The sequence below is a fragment of the Zophobas morio genome, unplaced genomic scaffold (assembly GCF_036711695.1).
Source record: "Zophobas morio isolate AGI-343-1 ecotype UQ-CSIRO unplaced genomic scaffold, CSIRO_AGI_Zmor_V1 ptg000058l, whole genome shotgun sequence".
Taxonomy (NCBI): domain Eukaryota; kingdom Metazoa; phylum Arthropoda; class Insecta; order Coleoptera; family Tenebrionidae; genus Zophobas; species Zophobas morio.
The window spans coordinates 1468766-1484619 of record NW_026972163.1 but is presented as its reverse complement, the minus strand read 5'-3'; the positions used below and the strand labels follow the sequence as shown (position 1 = coordinate 1484619).

Below are 15854 nucleotides of genomic sequence, written 5' to 3'. Positions count from 1 at the left end.
CCGAGAAATTTTTGGTTGTTGTAAGTAATCCTAAGATGGCGCTGTCGAAAGTGAATGGTTTGAGTTCTTGATTTTGGTAGCGGGAAGATTGAAGATATGTTTATAAATTATTCAAATCTTTAACAATATAAGTAAACTACGTGGTGTGTGTAATTGTGTATGTGCTGAAATAGGCGAAAAAATATTCCTGACAAAAAGTGGGATCTAAATAATCTGATCAATTTTAAAATTTCACCAATACAGCAATTTATATTGTTCCAGAAGGGGTATATCTATTACTAGTCTGCCGTGCTAAACCAAAACAACGTATCTGCATTCGCGCCGTTTTCGAGATAATGGCGTTTGAAAATTGGGTTACCTCGTTGAATTACTAATTATGCAATTATTAAATAAAAAATAGCTTAGAATTTAATAATTATATACCTGGACAATCCTTGAAACTTGTTTAATTTAAAAATACCACAAATTCAAAATCGCCCAAAATTGCAGTTACGTTGTTTTTGTTTAGCACGGCAGTAGTGTAGTGGTGTACCCATCGAACTATCGATGAGAGGAAGAAAGATAGTTTGAAAAATTTCCTGGGCCGCACTTTCGATTGGAGTCATAAACCTAGAATATCCCCACTTGCATGATTTTCTATGGTCATAAATGGCTCGTCCAGCTCCTTGGAGAAAGTGGTTGTTCCAGTGGCGTGCTCGAAACTGTTAGCCTGGTAGTGGATGTAACATACAAAAATAATTTAATAAAATTGAATATAAAAGCAGTTCCAGTACAGTTTACTTGAGTTTTTAAGTTGCAATAAATATTTTTGCTTTTATTCCATAATCAAGCACATAAATAGTTTTTGCTATATATATACCAATGGACCTATTTTAAACCAATCGCTTCTGATCCTCTGTTGTAGACCGACCGCTCCCGATTTAGGTAGTATGAAAATTTTGTAAAAAATATAGGCCAATTTTCATTGCTTTTAAAATAAACAAATAGTACTATAAAAATAAAGTTGGTCTATCTCGATTAAATAATATTTGGTACGTCCTTGACCTTGCGTGTGTGTTTTTTTTTTGTTTTTGCACTGTATTAACAGCTTTGAAATGCCTCCTTATCTTACATCGTGTTCTATTTATAGTGAAATTTTGGTATTCTATGTTAACAAATCATTGTATGATAAATAAGTACACAGTTAAATTATTCTGTTTGTCAGTTTGTAAATATTTAGTAGTTATTTAAAAATATATTTTTCAGTCTTTCTTAAGCGCTCTTTTGCTGTAGTCTGTAACTATTTACTAAATACAATGTTTCATCACAAAAAAATTGTACCCAATATATTTCAAAAATTAAACCGATTTAACTCTTCCATTGCACCAAAGTTACCGCAAAATGATTTCATACCGGAGAAATACTCTGTAAGTATTTTTAACCAAAACTTCATGTTAAGCTGTTGTTGATCTACTTTTTATAGGGTTTATCCTTAGAAGAAATGGCACATATTAGGCGTACAAGACTAAATCCGGCCTTAACTACTTATTATCAAAGTCCTATTGCATTTAATCAAGGTTACAAGCAGTGGCTATTTGATATAAATGGAAAAAGATATCTGGATATGTTTGGGGGGATTTGTACCGTTTCGGTGGGACATAGTCATCCGTTAGTATTTTTTTCATTATTATTTTTGTGCAGCATAGAAAACTAAAAATCTTGTTCTGTGTATACAAAATTTAACAACATGTTTTATAGTGCGTAGTTTTCGCCAGTCGGGTGTTGTCTTAATTTGTTCTTACACACTTTTACAGCTTTGCGCTAGTAAAAGATGTAACAATATGACTTATTTTATCTTTATACATATAGTTTCATCCATCGAAATAAGTTTTTACACTGACATTTTCCTTGTTTACGAATCATAGCTCTGCTATAGAAGAAAATTTTATTTACCGTAAAAACATTGAAAATTGTGAAGAATTAAAAGTTATAAGGTGTAGAGATACTTTGAAGAGATCTTTTGGAAAATCATTTCTCCGTCTACGTTTTACACACAATGTAAACGTTAACCATTGTTTTACACTTTTGACCTATGAAATTATTCCGTACTATGGGAAAACAAAATCATAGCACATAAGGGCCGGTTGCATAAACGCAAATCAAATTTAATCTCTGATTAACTCCATAGTAACGATTGTTATTATCATAGTTACAATTGTTCTTAATCAGAGATTAAATTTGATTTGCGTTTATGCAACAGGCCCTAAGTGGCCTTTTCACAAAAAGTTCGCAGGTATAACGAATACTATTGTTTTCTTAAGAAAACCAATTGTAATATATCGTGTAGTATGTATTTTCGGCTACGTGAGACAGAGTCACACCACACAAATAAATAAGTGCTACTTTTGTCGGTCTGTAGCTGCTTTTTTCACTATGGTGATTACTCCGTTAGACTAGTACCACCTTGCCGGTGGTTAATTCGTTTTTAATTTATCTTTCATTTGCTTGATACATTTTCTAATGGAAATTATACTTCTCCACTTGTTATGCAAAGTTGGGTAGCAATTAAGCCATAACTGCACTATATTTTTCGTCATATTTTACTATATTAACACTTCGGTTTGTAATCCCCGTATCTCTTATCATCACCTTCAACTGCCGAATTCCGAGCAAATTGTACAGCTTTTGCAAACTACCACCGGACAATAGAGATCATAAAAATTACATTATAACATTTGGGCTCTGTTGTTGACGAACAATGGCTTAACAACTCAGGCGGTCGGAATCCTCGTCAAAGTGATGACAGCATACGCGTGCCGGTTTGAAATTTTCCTGAATTACAGGATTATAGTTGTCCCAGTCTGACTTCGTTTTTATGACACTGCAATCTCAATTACTGCAAGCATTAGGAACTCTATTGAAAATGTAAATAGCCGTGCCATAAACCATTTTAAGGGTTTACGGGCGCGTACGGCCCAGCGTAGTGTAGACATTTGGTGTCTTGATGGTTTATGACCGCTGGATTACTTGCGGCAGAGGCCTATTGTGGAAGACTTAACTCCTTCACAATAGGCAGTCGTAAAAACAAACCAGCACTTGGAACACTATAACCGAAGGATATGTTTAGTTTATGGTTTTATATGGTGATAGGAATCTTTAATTTTAAAGTTTACTAAGAAAAATAAATTAAAAAAAAAATACAAATTTTGCAAAGACCCAAAAATAGTGATTGCAGTTTTTTTTATAACTATGCCCGGCTTTTTTTTCAAAAAATTTGCCATGTTATGAAATATATGTCCTAACTCCCTGATACGCGTTTTGCAGGAAATACTTAATCAGATTTTTAATTAAAGCATCACATTTACATAATTTTAAAATATTATTAACATTTACACACATTTAAATTTATAGGGACAAAATATACCTATTTATTTATATTTGGAAAAGCTTCTTTCATCACCAACTGACGTTTTTATCGAAGCGTACTTAAAAAAAATACTACGTTTGCACCAATTCCTACAATTTGCTCTTTAAACTTACAGTTCAAAACCGAAATATTTTGCAAAGTTTACAAGTCATAATTTTTGCTCAAAACATTAGCACGATTTTTTCGCACTAATTGACCCATTTTACCTGGGACTCATAAAATTCGCATTTTAGAGTTCGGCTGAAGATATTGTGCGTTTACGACCGTGACTTCATTTCATTTTTTTGAGTCACTCTGTAGAAGTATGTAATTCTAAAAATTATAAGTGCAGTGCTATAGCACAAAGTATAGTCACAAGATTTTGCGTATTTCAGAGAGGAACTAGGTTTTTTCATCCATTTTAAATAACGTTTACTATTGTAAATTTTGTAGATGACGTCATTTTATTACTGGTGGTAATGATAAGACAAATTTGGATTTGCGTTGTACCATTTTTTACAGGATGTTTCTCACGATAAACAGACGATAGACAGACTACAGACAGACGACAGACAGATGACAGACAGACGACAGACAGATATTCTAGAGGTCGTGAACGTCGAGAAAACATGAAAGTAGACATTCGTGGAATGGACCCTATTACAATACTTATTTAGCTCACGTTTGGGAAGTAAAAATGTCAAAAATAGGTTACTAAAAAAAAATACATGTTTATGTATTTTTCGCTTTCCGACATTTCTGCAGTTTAATTACAGCTCCTTTTTTTAGGAAAATAACGGAAGCTTTGGAGAAACAAATTAGAAAATTAGGACATGTATCGAATGTTTATTTCCATCCAAAAATACATGAATATGCGTATCGTTTAACGGAAAAATTTCCTGGTGATTTAAAAGTAAGTATTAAAAAAAACTTTTGCTTTGTAGTACACACAAAATTTGCAGTAACATTGGAAAACATACATAATTGGAAAGTTATAACTACGTTGTATTGTTGTAATGAATGTAACCTATGGTTGCATAATTTTTAATCATTAATCACGAAATTACATAGAAATTGTTGTGATCAGACAACTAAGATAATATTTAATTTTATTTTAATAGTAATTTCGGAAATTTTCTAGGTTACTATGGTGCGGTTTTGCATAGTTAAAAATATGAAACAAAAAAAAAAACTTTATGTAAATTATATAATACCACCAGTTTATATATTTGTTTGTTTTTTGTGTTCTGTGTTTGCTATAAAACAATGCAGCATTGTTATACAACTATTATGTTTGCTTTGAAATACTTTGTAGTTAAAATGACTCAAACTAGATTATGGTTGACTACCCTGTAGTATACATATATACAGGGTTGTTAAAAAGTATGGATATAGCTAAATATTTCCGGAACGGTTCATCAGAACTCACTGAAATTTTGTGTAGGTAAAAGTATTTAAACTCTATCCTCTGAAATGTTATTGAAATTTTCATCAACATTTGTTTTGGAGATACACGAGGACTCAAATTTAATATTTAAAAAAAAAAAAGCGTTTTTTCCTGCATTGAGTGATGTAACACCCGCTATTTCTTTATTTGTTCTAAAAAATAAAAACGAACAATTAAATTATTATTAATTAGTATTAAAATAATACAATTTTTAAAAACTGAACTTGTTTGGCCTAGGAAATGTTGTCTGTATTTATCATTAGTTCTTTATCATCTGTGCGTTGACAGAAAAAATTAAATACAAGTTAATAATAATTGTAAAAATAACACATTTAACTGAAATAAAACAATTATAGAAATATTTAGCTGCATCCATACTTTGTATATAAAGTTATTTTGTAATTCATTTAATCAATCATTTGAAATTCTGGAAAAAAAGAAAGAAGAAGTCATTTAATTTCTGTCTTTCTCAAAAAAAGAGTTTTTCTTAAAAAAAATACGACTACTATTGTTATTTTAAATTTAACCTATTTTAGATTTCGTAGTAGGAGAAAATACACAAGGGACATTATGTAAAGTAATGTAAAGCTGTTTCTTTGCAGAGTGCTCAAATTATTTTAAAATTACTGCCTGTTCAGGAAACAAATTTGTGCGATGAAAAACTTGGAAAAAAATATCTGTTTGAGAATGTACGTAATAAGCTAGATATCAATTTTTTTCCTTTACATCTAAAACTTTGAGGTAATTAATAATAATCATCTTTATTGAACATGTTCTATGGTCTGTTAACATGATTCTTCTATCATCTGGTAACCTGATATCCTCTAGTTACGTATTACATTTTATTATTATTGTTATTTGATTGTCTTAAAAATTTCTAACGAACATACTTAGATAGCCCGGCCATACATTTTATGTAAAAAACCAGAAACATACGTACATATTACCTACTTATATAAAAATTTTCAATTAATGTATTATTTACAGGTTGTGTATTTTGTTAACAGTGGGTCTGAAGCTAACGATCTGGCAGTTCTTATGGCCAGAGCATACTCAAAAAATTTTGATATAATCACATTAAAAAATTGTTATCACGGAATGACATATCAAACAATGAGCTTAACATCAAATGCGTCTTACAAATATGCAGTACCTCAAGCACCTGGAGTTCATCATGTAGAAATACTTTAAATTTTTTAACATATTTGTCTTGAAAAGTATAGTTTTAGGTAATGAATCCAGATGTATATAGAGGCTGTTGGGGAGGTGCACATTGTCGAGACAGTCCTATCCAAACTTCTAGAAATTGTTCTTGTTCACTAACAAATTGTGAGGCAAAAGATAAATATGTTAACGAAGTTCTAGACGTTTTTAAATATAGTATTAAACCTGGTACACTCGCAGCATTTTTTGCTGAGTCTATACAGGGAGTTGGAGGAGTTATACAATTTCCTAAAGGCTACATTAAAAAAGTCTATGATATAGTTAAGGAAAATGGAGGCGTTTTCATTTCTGATGAGGTAATTTGCTAATGATAACTTAAAACAAACATGTGTTCTGTTCTTGTGATTCTATTAGGTGCAGAGCGGATTTGGACGTACCGGAGAACATTTCTGGGGATTTGAAGCCCACGATATACAACCGGATATCGTAACGATGGCTAAGGGTATTGGTAACGGTTTTCCATTAGCTGCTGTTGTAACTCGTCCTGAAATAGCTCAGGCACTGACAAGTTCGATGCATTTCAATACGTTTGGGGGCAATCCCTTAGCTTGTACTGTTGGACTTGCCGTTTTAGACGTAGGAAATTTGGTGAATTGTGTGACTTCAATTTTAGGAAATTTTCTAGATAATAGAAGAAGAAAAATTACAAGAAAATTGTTCAAAAGTTGGAACATATCTTTTGAAAGAACTGGAAAAATTAAAACGCAAATACCGAACAATAGGGGACGTTCGGGGAAAGGGTTTGTTAGTAGGAGTAGAACTTGTTAACAATGACGATATTTCTTCACCTTTAAACAATGACAAGTTTTCAAAAATATGGGAAAGTTGCCGAAATTTGAGTTTAATATTTGGAAGAGGTGGATTAAAAGGAAATGTGAGTACAAAAGCTTTGTAAATTAATTGTTGTATTTTTTTCAAATTATACTTTTAAGGTACTGAGAATTAAACCACCAATGTGTGTGACAAAAGAAGATATAGACTACACAATTAATGTTTTAGATACAGTTTTAGAGCAAACAGAAAATTCGTGATATATATATATATTATTTCAATTTACTAGAAATGTAGATATTTGAGGACTTCAATTTCAATTTTTAATTAGAATTTAAATAGTACATGTTTTTAAGTACAAAGCACAACTAACCTATTTTCACTTTTATGTTTATTCCAAAGTTGTTTATGTTGTTGATATGTTCTTGTTTTCTTTATGTGAAAAGATACGTAGGTACCTACTCATAATTGATTTTAGGGATGTTGCTTTCGTGACAGACGTTTTTCTTTAGAAGAAAACTGAAGTAATTGTTGATTGTTTCCTAATCTATACCTTTCTATCTTTTTGGCTGTTATATTCATATCCAGATCAATCATTTTCCTGTAAAGCCTATAAAAATCTTTTCCAATTTGTGAGTGTTGACCAAAAATTAAAGATCAGGTAGTAATTAATAATAACCTTTTGTTCGCTATACCTATAGCTATTGAAAAGTGTCGACAGCGTTGGAGTTAATGTGAATATTAAAAGTATTCTAATATTTTCAAAAAATCGTTGTTTGCAGTATTGTCGCAAAGGTGTAAATTTAAAAAGGAAATATTCTTTACACATATAAAAATATATTTATGTGTGCACAGTGCTCTTTTGGTATATAATGAAAATGTAACAAAGTGAGGAACCGTTAATAAAAAACGTTCTCAAGTTGGCACTGAACGGGTAAGTTTACTACTCACAAAGAGTAATGAGAAAAGTAGCTAAAAATCCAGCACTAACTAGAGGACATTATCTGTTGGTCGCATGTTATAAACAATATTAAACAAAATTAGCATTCGCCTTCATTTTGATAACACCATCTGGGGGTTAGAGCTTCAGCGTTGATACCTCTTGAAACAAGTCTTTCTCTGTGTCTATAAAACCGGCGTTCAGCTTGATCTGCATTAGTTTTTAGATTTGACCAAAGTCTTTCAGCAGCCGCAGCAGCTCTAGGCCAAACTCGCGATTCTACTGAGCTATCATCAACTAGTTCAGCCCACATGCACACCTAAAAATACGATATGTAGTTGTTTTATTTTTCACGAGGTGTATTACTTGCCTCTCCTCCAAGAGTGCCCGAGGCAGTTGGAATTTTATTATTATAAACAACTCTCCAGTTATGATATACGGTATTTCCCCAGAATCCGTGATCCAGATACCATGTGTCCTTTGTAGAAGCAATGATTTGATAACCTAGATCAAGAAGGTTTTGTGGTAAGGTATCCGCTGCAGGAACCCAAGTTTGTATTACATATCTAACAGTGGAAGAGAGTTATACGTGAAAATAAATTTAAACTAATTGGTACCTGGTTTTGGAAAGATATTTTTCTATAACGCTGACTTCAGTTAAATGGCTTGTCCATAGAATTATCGGTGTATTGGTGTTACCAACTGCAGAGTCAAAAGCTTCGAGTGCTTGAGCTTGATAATCAGACCACAAATCCAAGAATGTTTCAGTTGTTCTAGGTTTATCTCCTAAGTAAGCAATTATTTCGGGAGTTGAATTCCAGCACGGAATGTAAACTTCATCACCACCCATATGGAATACTTCGCCTTTCGGTAACATATTAATCACATCGCTGTATAAGTCTTTCAACACTTTGTAAAGGTTACTGTTGACAGGATTTAACTGACCGCAAGGTGGTTGAATACAGAAAGATCTCCAAGGCTGCTGGTTAATACAAACTGAAAGATCACCAAGTCCGGCGTCTGGTCCCCACTGCCAACCATTACCAGCATGTGATGGAGCATCAATTTCTATGATAATTCGAACACCTCTTAGTTTAGCGTATGATATTAATTCCGCAATGTCGGTAGGATGATATATTTTACTATCTGAATAAGCACCGTACCTAAAATATTTTACATTATTAATGAACCAACGGCTCAAGCTAAAAACCTACTTGGTCATGTTTGGCAGTGTAGGAAGTTCTAAAGGAAAACTTTGCGAGTCTGTTATATGCCAGTGAAGTACATTTAGTTTAGAATGAGCCATTCCATCTACGTGTTTTTTGATAGAACTAATGGACAGAAAATTTCTTGCTGTATCTAACAGTAACCCCCTGTGGTTATAATTTGGTGCATCGCTAATTTTTGCTTCATCGACTATAACATGACAAACTTCTCCATTATTATTACTAAAAAGTTCTATCAGTTGAGATACCGTCTCCAAAGCATGTCTGGCTCCAAAAATTGTATTTGCGCTTATTTTCACGGAATTTTCTTTTCCTGCTGTTAAAATCTCTAAATTATAGCCCTCATCTGTTTTCCAATTGAGGTCCATATTGTTTGTCAAAACAACGATAGATATCGTTACTGTATTGTCCGTATTTGAACAATTTGATGCACTGATTGAGGAAAGAGTTTTGTTAAACAAATCGGCTATTTCTTTAAGATAGGTAGTGACGTCGTTGTCTTCAGACGCAAACTCAAATTTGAGAGAACTGAAAAAAAAACAAGTAATTAGTTTGATTTCACTACATAACTGCTTTGGGTTTTGTCAGTAAATAGTTACATTTACACGCGAATCCCAGACACATTATGGGCCATAAAATTCAGAATTCGGTTAATTGACGTTTTCTTGAAAAATATCGTTGATGACATCATTTTGCAAAAATGGCTGGTTAGAAAATATAAATTTTTGCGTCTGAGGATTTTTCAAGAAAAGGTCAATTAACGGAAGTATGAATTGTGTGTGGAAGTTTAGCAGTACTTTGTACAACATTCAAAGCACATGCAGTGAAGTCGATAGTTGGTTTATACTGAAACTTCTTGAAGTACTTATTATTGTTTAAATAATTTTATTGCAAATCTACGTGTTATAAAAAATCTTTTGCTTGAGTTTGTAAGAAGTGAACAAATTATAAAAGAGAAATTCTTCCACTGGGTTTGTAATATATGTAGATTAATAGTGATAGTGACCCATGAATAGGAGAGGTAAAAACGCTGCGAAAATGTATTAGACGTTTCGTCGGTTCAACTTCTACTACAGCAAACCAATTTGGTAAATAAAATCTCTCTATATACGTACTAAAGTGGGCAGTTTGCACTATTTTTTAATAATGTTATTATTCTAAGTATAATAATACGAAATTGTCTTCGTTTCCATTGATGACATATAATTAAATTGCTATTATACCAGAAATTTTATGTCATCTCTACACTGACTTTAGTTTGTAGATTCTTTAGTCTTACAATAGTGTTGATTCATCAATTAAAGAGCCGAAAAGCTGAAGCTCTGGACTACTGCCTATTAAAAGTAAAATTGTCTTTCAAATTCTGAATTTTAGACTACCGTGTATGTACTTACCTTAACGAAAACTGAAATAATCCATCACTTAAGACAGTGCCAACTGTTGGCTGCGGCCAAAGTCCTCCAGCTGTACCACAGACCAACCTGCAAGTTTCTAAAGAGGGATATAATGTGGCATCGACATCACCAGAAACTCTTGTACATGCCCCTGCTGATTGATTACATTTCCATCGCCAACTACAGATTTCAAAGTTAGAATGTACAATATTTTTATTGAAAGGTACATAGAAGTTCTCAAAGTGATTGCTACTGAAAGTGATTTAAAGTTTGATTGTGAGTGATTTATTTGAGACCGTTTATGCCTGTTCTCCTTAGATAGGTAAATATTATGAAACGCCCATGGAGTGTGAGTAGTTCACGAACTTCGAAATCACCACGTCGCGTGAATGAAATAGTCTGGACATGTTAGCCAACGGATAAATGGCAGCGATTTATTTCAAAATAATGGATGCTGATATTTATCGACAAGAATTGAATTTACGTCAGCATAATGTATATCAAGCCTGAATACGTCTCTGGCGTACTAGAACAAATGCTTGTCAAACGTGCCACTCCGTGTTTCTCGCGAATTCATAAATGTCAGATTAGTCGTGAGACTGAACTTTCGAGATTTTTTTTATTCAACTAAAATAGACTTCTGCAAGGTCGTAATGTTATAATGTTACAAATATGTCTTAAACACAGAATGTAGTTTTTCCGTGGTAAAAGCTGAAAAGTTAGTAATAGAGATATTATTAAATTTAGTATAATTTTTCTCGTATTTGAACTATCTGTCGTGATCAGCATTTGTTGACTCATTTGTGGTTTGGCTTTGATTTGATTATCTTCGTACCGTTTTATATTACCGTTGCTTCAATAACTTAGTAGCAGTGGAATGAAGGTAATACTATTTTATTACTTTCAATAATAATCACTCCTGTAAACTTCGGTTATATATATTTATTTACTTACAGTGAGTTGCTTGCCGATTCGTATAGTTTGGAACATAGAAGGATTACCATTAACACAAGATATGCCTTTCCTGTCACAATTAAATTGAATGTTAATTCATGCATAAGATAAAAATAAAAATTAGAATTACCTACAATAACTTGTTCACAATAACAATTCCACTTGCATACCTATAGAGTGGAACGTTATTACTAGTTTACTTTATGTATCATTGTATCACTAAATCTGTCAAAGTGAGTAATGCCATTCCGCCTTTTTTTGTGCGTAATTCTAGCTTTATTATTTTAATCATTCTTTAAATTACTATTATAGAGTTTACAAATACGTTTCGCTGAAAGTATTAATTTTTTATCAGATTTTTGGATGCAAGGACGATTTTGTGATAAACTGACTTTAAATTTTCTTATATAAATTTTAAATTTAATTCTTCATTTTATTATTTTTGTGATAACTCTATGTTAAAATAAAAATTGAGGTGAATTATCAAACTAACGAATGATCAAAAAGTTTTCAGATTAGAGTTGGCCATGGAAATATTTGTCATGTCTTTGATTACAATGCAAATGCCAAAAATCCAAATTATTAAAACACAGATGAGGTTATGGCTGACATTTACAGTTTAACCAAAGACATGACAAATATTTCCATGGCCAACTGTAATCTGAAAACCTTTTGATCACCCGTTATATATTCAAGTCAAGGAGCACAAAGCAGTCTATTCTATTGTAAAGTATTGCAACGTTTCGTGTGAGTTTTCGAAATATGTATATCAGTTTTAGTAATACATACAGGGTAATTTTTATAACAATGTGTTATCATATTAGAGAAAAAACTGAATAAACTACTTTCCATTGTTATCAAAAAATAAACTGTTTATTTCATTAATTTTTTCGAGACACGTACCGTACATACTTTGAGTTTAAAAAAAAGTGTGGATTAAAACATTTTATTTATAGCAATTTATTCAATATATTTTAAGTGATTATTTTGTGATTACCTACGTCATCAAATTTTTGGAGGAAATGATCAAGTGAATTATGATTACCAATTTACAATTTTCACGTTAACGTGTTTGCAAAATTTCAGGGCAGTTGGTTTGTTGTTTCTAAGAATAATTGCAACATTTTATTGTACGATTTTGATTTTTTTTTTCTAAAAATCTACCTAGGTAAGGTGAAAAATAAGGGTGGATTCATATGTATGAAATATATTGCAATGTCTATTTTAAATAGGATTTACTAACTTTGCAAATTTGTTTGATGATAAACAAATCATTTATTTTATCATTTACATAAAAAGCTTTATTCTAAAATTTCGTAGTGATTGGTTTAGTAGTTTCGAATATTACTTGTCTAAAAAAGTCGCTAACAGGCAAAGACAAACAAAGCTTAAAGGGGAGCTCTAACTTTTCTTATTCTAGAAACTATTAAACATTGAGAAAACGTGAAATTCCCTATTTGAAAAGAAAAATATGAAGAAAAAAATTGGTCAAGGTTGTTTCGACAGGACTTCCCTTGCCTCGAAGTACAATGAATCATATCCAGCATTTTTGAAAAATTATAAAATTTGATTTTGTGAATTTTAATTTTTTTCTGAGAACTACTATAAGCTGCAATAAACATATGTATGTAATGTAAAAGTAAATGTAAAGAAGTGTGGTACGCATATGTTTCAAATGAGTTTTTACTTTTGTGATGACGTCATCAACATTTTGGCAAGGACACGTACATTAACTTGGACTATTGTCGTGTAATACTGTTAATAACAGAATTGTATTCCCCAATTTTGGAAAAAAATTACAAGACACATCATTGATTTTTTGAGTCAATTTAAAAAATATGAATACAGTGATAAATTACAAGTATAGACTCAAGATTAGATAAGTTTTATTTGACAAAATTTTGAGATTAATTTTTTAGGAGGATAAACAAATACATTTTGATTCAAAGTTTGCCATGCTTATAATAACTCGAAAACGTCTACAAGATTTCTAAGCATTCGGTTTTGTAGTTCCTGATTTAATTAATAAAACAAATTGAATCAATATATTTTTTTTTAATCACTCTATCTAAGAAAATCTAAAAATTATGAATACAGTGATAAATCATAAGTATAGACTCATTATATTTTGCATATTTTAGATGGGATTTATTCGGTAAAATGACGTGATCAATTTTTTTGGGGGGGGTAAGCAAATATACATATTTTGAATAAAAATTTACCATGTTTGTGATAAATTTAAAACATCTGCAAAATTTCAAAGCATTCGGTTTTGCAAATTTAAAATTAAATTGTATATAATTTATACACGTATAAAATTTGACAAAAATAGGTTAACTAGTTTAGGACATTATCTGTCTAACAAAAATTGGACGGACAGACAGACGGAAATGGGAGACTCATTTTTTCGTAGTTTAGGGATCATGACGCTAAAGTACCCTTAGCTTACGCTCAGGAAGTAAATATATAATATATTTTTCTTTTTTAAAAGTGTTGAATCTTAAAAGAATGAATATATAAAGCAATTTATTTTCCTAATTAAATAAAAAAAGATTTATTACATTTTTCGAAAATTCTTAGCACACAAAAATTTATGAAATCTCTTCTGATGCATGAAACCAGTATATTAATTTGTATATGTATATTTTCATTTTAATACATAATTAAATTGTCGTTAAAAAATAAAACTTGTAAAATCATTTTATAACTTTAAGAAACTAGATTTGTTTCAAAATTTTAACTAAAAAAAATTTATTTGCTTATTTTTTCCAAAAAATTGATCACAATATCTCAAAAAATTGATTGTAAATTTTCTCCGAACTAAGATTTTGCTGGTAGAGTGCAAAACTTGTCAAAAACTTGAAAAATTGGCAATTTACAGACGTGATCTTTGTCTCTTAACGTTGTCGTCACAACTATGTGCGATTGAAATTAACGCTCATTATGTTGCAATTACTGAAAGGATGTAAAGTGGCCCAAGCGCTATAAGGTTATATGACCATCATAAAAGTAGTTGACGGCAAATAAATACCCTCTTTGTGTGGTTCGCACTAAGCTTACCGGTTGACAATAAATCGTCTTCTAAACATTTCTTGCTTAAATTTAGATATTTAGTGAAAGCCGCCCCTGAACGAAATGACAATAGTCGGTCGAAATGCAGTGGACACGTTATTTACGACTCTAAAACCTTTTCTATTGTAAACAACTTAACTTCGACACAATGGGATAATTTTAAGATGGTCATATAACCTTATAGCTTTTGGTTTACTATACTCAAAGTTTGATGAATGAAATTACTTATTATTGTCATTCATGTTTTGAACTGAACTGACTTTTGAGTCAATCCGCTTTACTTTGCAACAATTTGGTCGTTCTTTCAATTGTGTACTGTACTGTAGTAAAATGGTTTCAGTTTTTGTGACTGCAATCTATATAATTGTGAGGAAATTTGTGTGTAAATAAATTTAGATCAATACTTTTAGGGTACAGTTGCGTACATTTTTTTTTATCTTATGGTTATGAATATAAAGTTATCATTATTACTTAGATAAGATTTAGATAAATTTGGTGGAAATGTTCCATGGATTTTTTACAAGTAATTTGACATATGTTGTTTTTTTATCTTCTGCCTGCCAAAAATATGTCTTTTCTTTCATTATTCTGCATTTCGCAAATTATATTTAATAATTATCATGAAAAGTATCTGGTATTACATACATTATTTTTACAAGTTTCGTTGTATGATTGCACATACTTATTTCATATAATTGTCATCCGAATCAGAGTGTGTTTTTTGTAATGAAAAAGGAAAAAAGAGTTTTACAAAAATACAATATTTCTTACCAGTGAAACAATGCATGGGAATCCAGCCCAAATCAGTATATTATATTGATATATTTTATTGGATTTTCAATTAAGCACAAAGGGAAAATGTTGTATTTACAGAACAGCACATACATAGAAATTTCTCGGTTTGGATCTGTAGGATTAATTTATGTGTTTAGCATCTGCGGAGTATTAAAAACTGTGTACCAAGAATTAAAATTAATAGGCATTACTTTACATCAAAAGTGGACTTCAAAATATGATTGTTTAAATATATAATATAATTTTTTCGGGTACAAAAATTTAATACAAGTTCTTAATGGAAGTACCGTACGGTTATGAGTAATCCATGTAGGGCGAAATAGTCATAAAAAAGTTATAAATTAGTTTATGAAATGAAAAAACCCTTAAATGATCTATTAAGCAAATGTTGGAAAATATAACAATAGATACAACAAAACTTTGGTATTAAGGAAATAAAATTGTTATAACTGTACCTAATCATTGCAGTAACTTACCCATGACAAGTTTAATTCAAACTGACTGAAAAGTGAGAAGCTGATAAATAGTAATATATGAACAGACACTAAAATAAATCCGGAACGTTGACAACAAACTGAACAATTCTAGCATTGTGAGAAATTTAATCAAAGAGCTGTGGTGATACCTTATTGCGCGCGCAGTTCAT

At 31.2% G+C, this 15854-nt stretch overlaps 2 protein-coding genes across 2 annotated transcripts; one reads left to right on the top strand and one right to left on the bottom strand.

Moving 5' to 3' along the window:
• Positions 1–1183: 1183 nt before the first annotated feature.
• LOC135143394 (alanine--glyoxylate aminotransferase 2, mitochondrial) lies at positions 1184–7465 on the top strand. Its single transcript, XM_064075248.1, has 8 exons — positions 1184–1406; positions 1463–1647; positions 4175–4298; positions 5820–6008; positions 6062–6352; positions 6411–6632; positions 6682–6930; positions 6989–7465. Exons 1-8 carry the CDS (start codon positions 1296–1298, stop codon positions 7085–7087), a joined length of 1470 nt encoding a protein of 489 aa, XP_063931318.1. The 5' UTR covers positions 1184–1295; the 3' UTR covers positions 7088–7465.
• A 179-nt stretch (positions 7466–7644) lies between these two features.
• On the bottom strand, positions 7645–15806 carry LOC135143393 (chitooligosaccharidolytic beta-N-acetylglucosaminidase). The gene is made up of 7 exons (XM_064075247.1): positions 15685–15806; positions 11342–11411; positions 10388–10567; positions 8982–9521; positions 8385–8930; positions 8138–8333; positions 7645–8086 (listed from the first exon to the last, which is right to left on the bottom strand). The coding sequence occupies exons 1-7, from the start codon at positions 15686–15688 to the stop codon at positions 7868–7870; spliced, it is 1755 nt and encodes a 584-aa protein (XP_063931317.1). The 5' UTR covers positions 15689–15806; the 3' UTR covers positions 7645–7867.
• Positions 15807–15854: the final 48 nt, after the last annotated feature.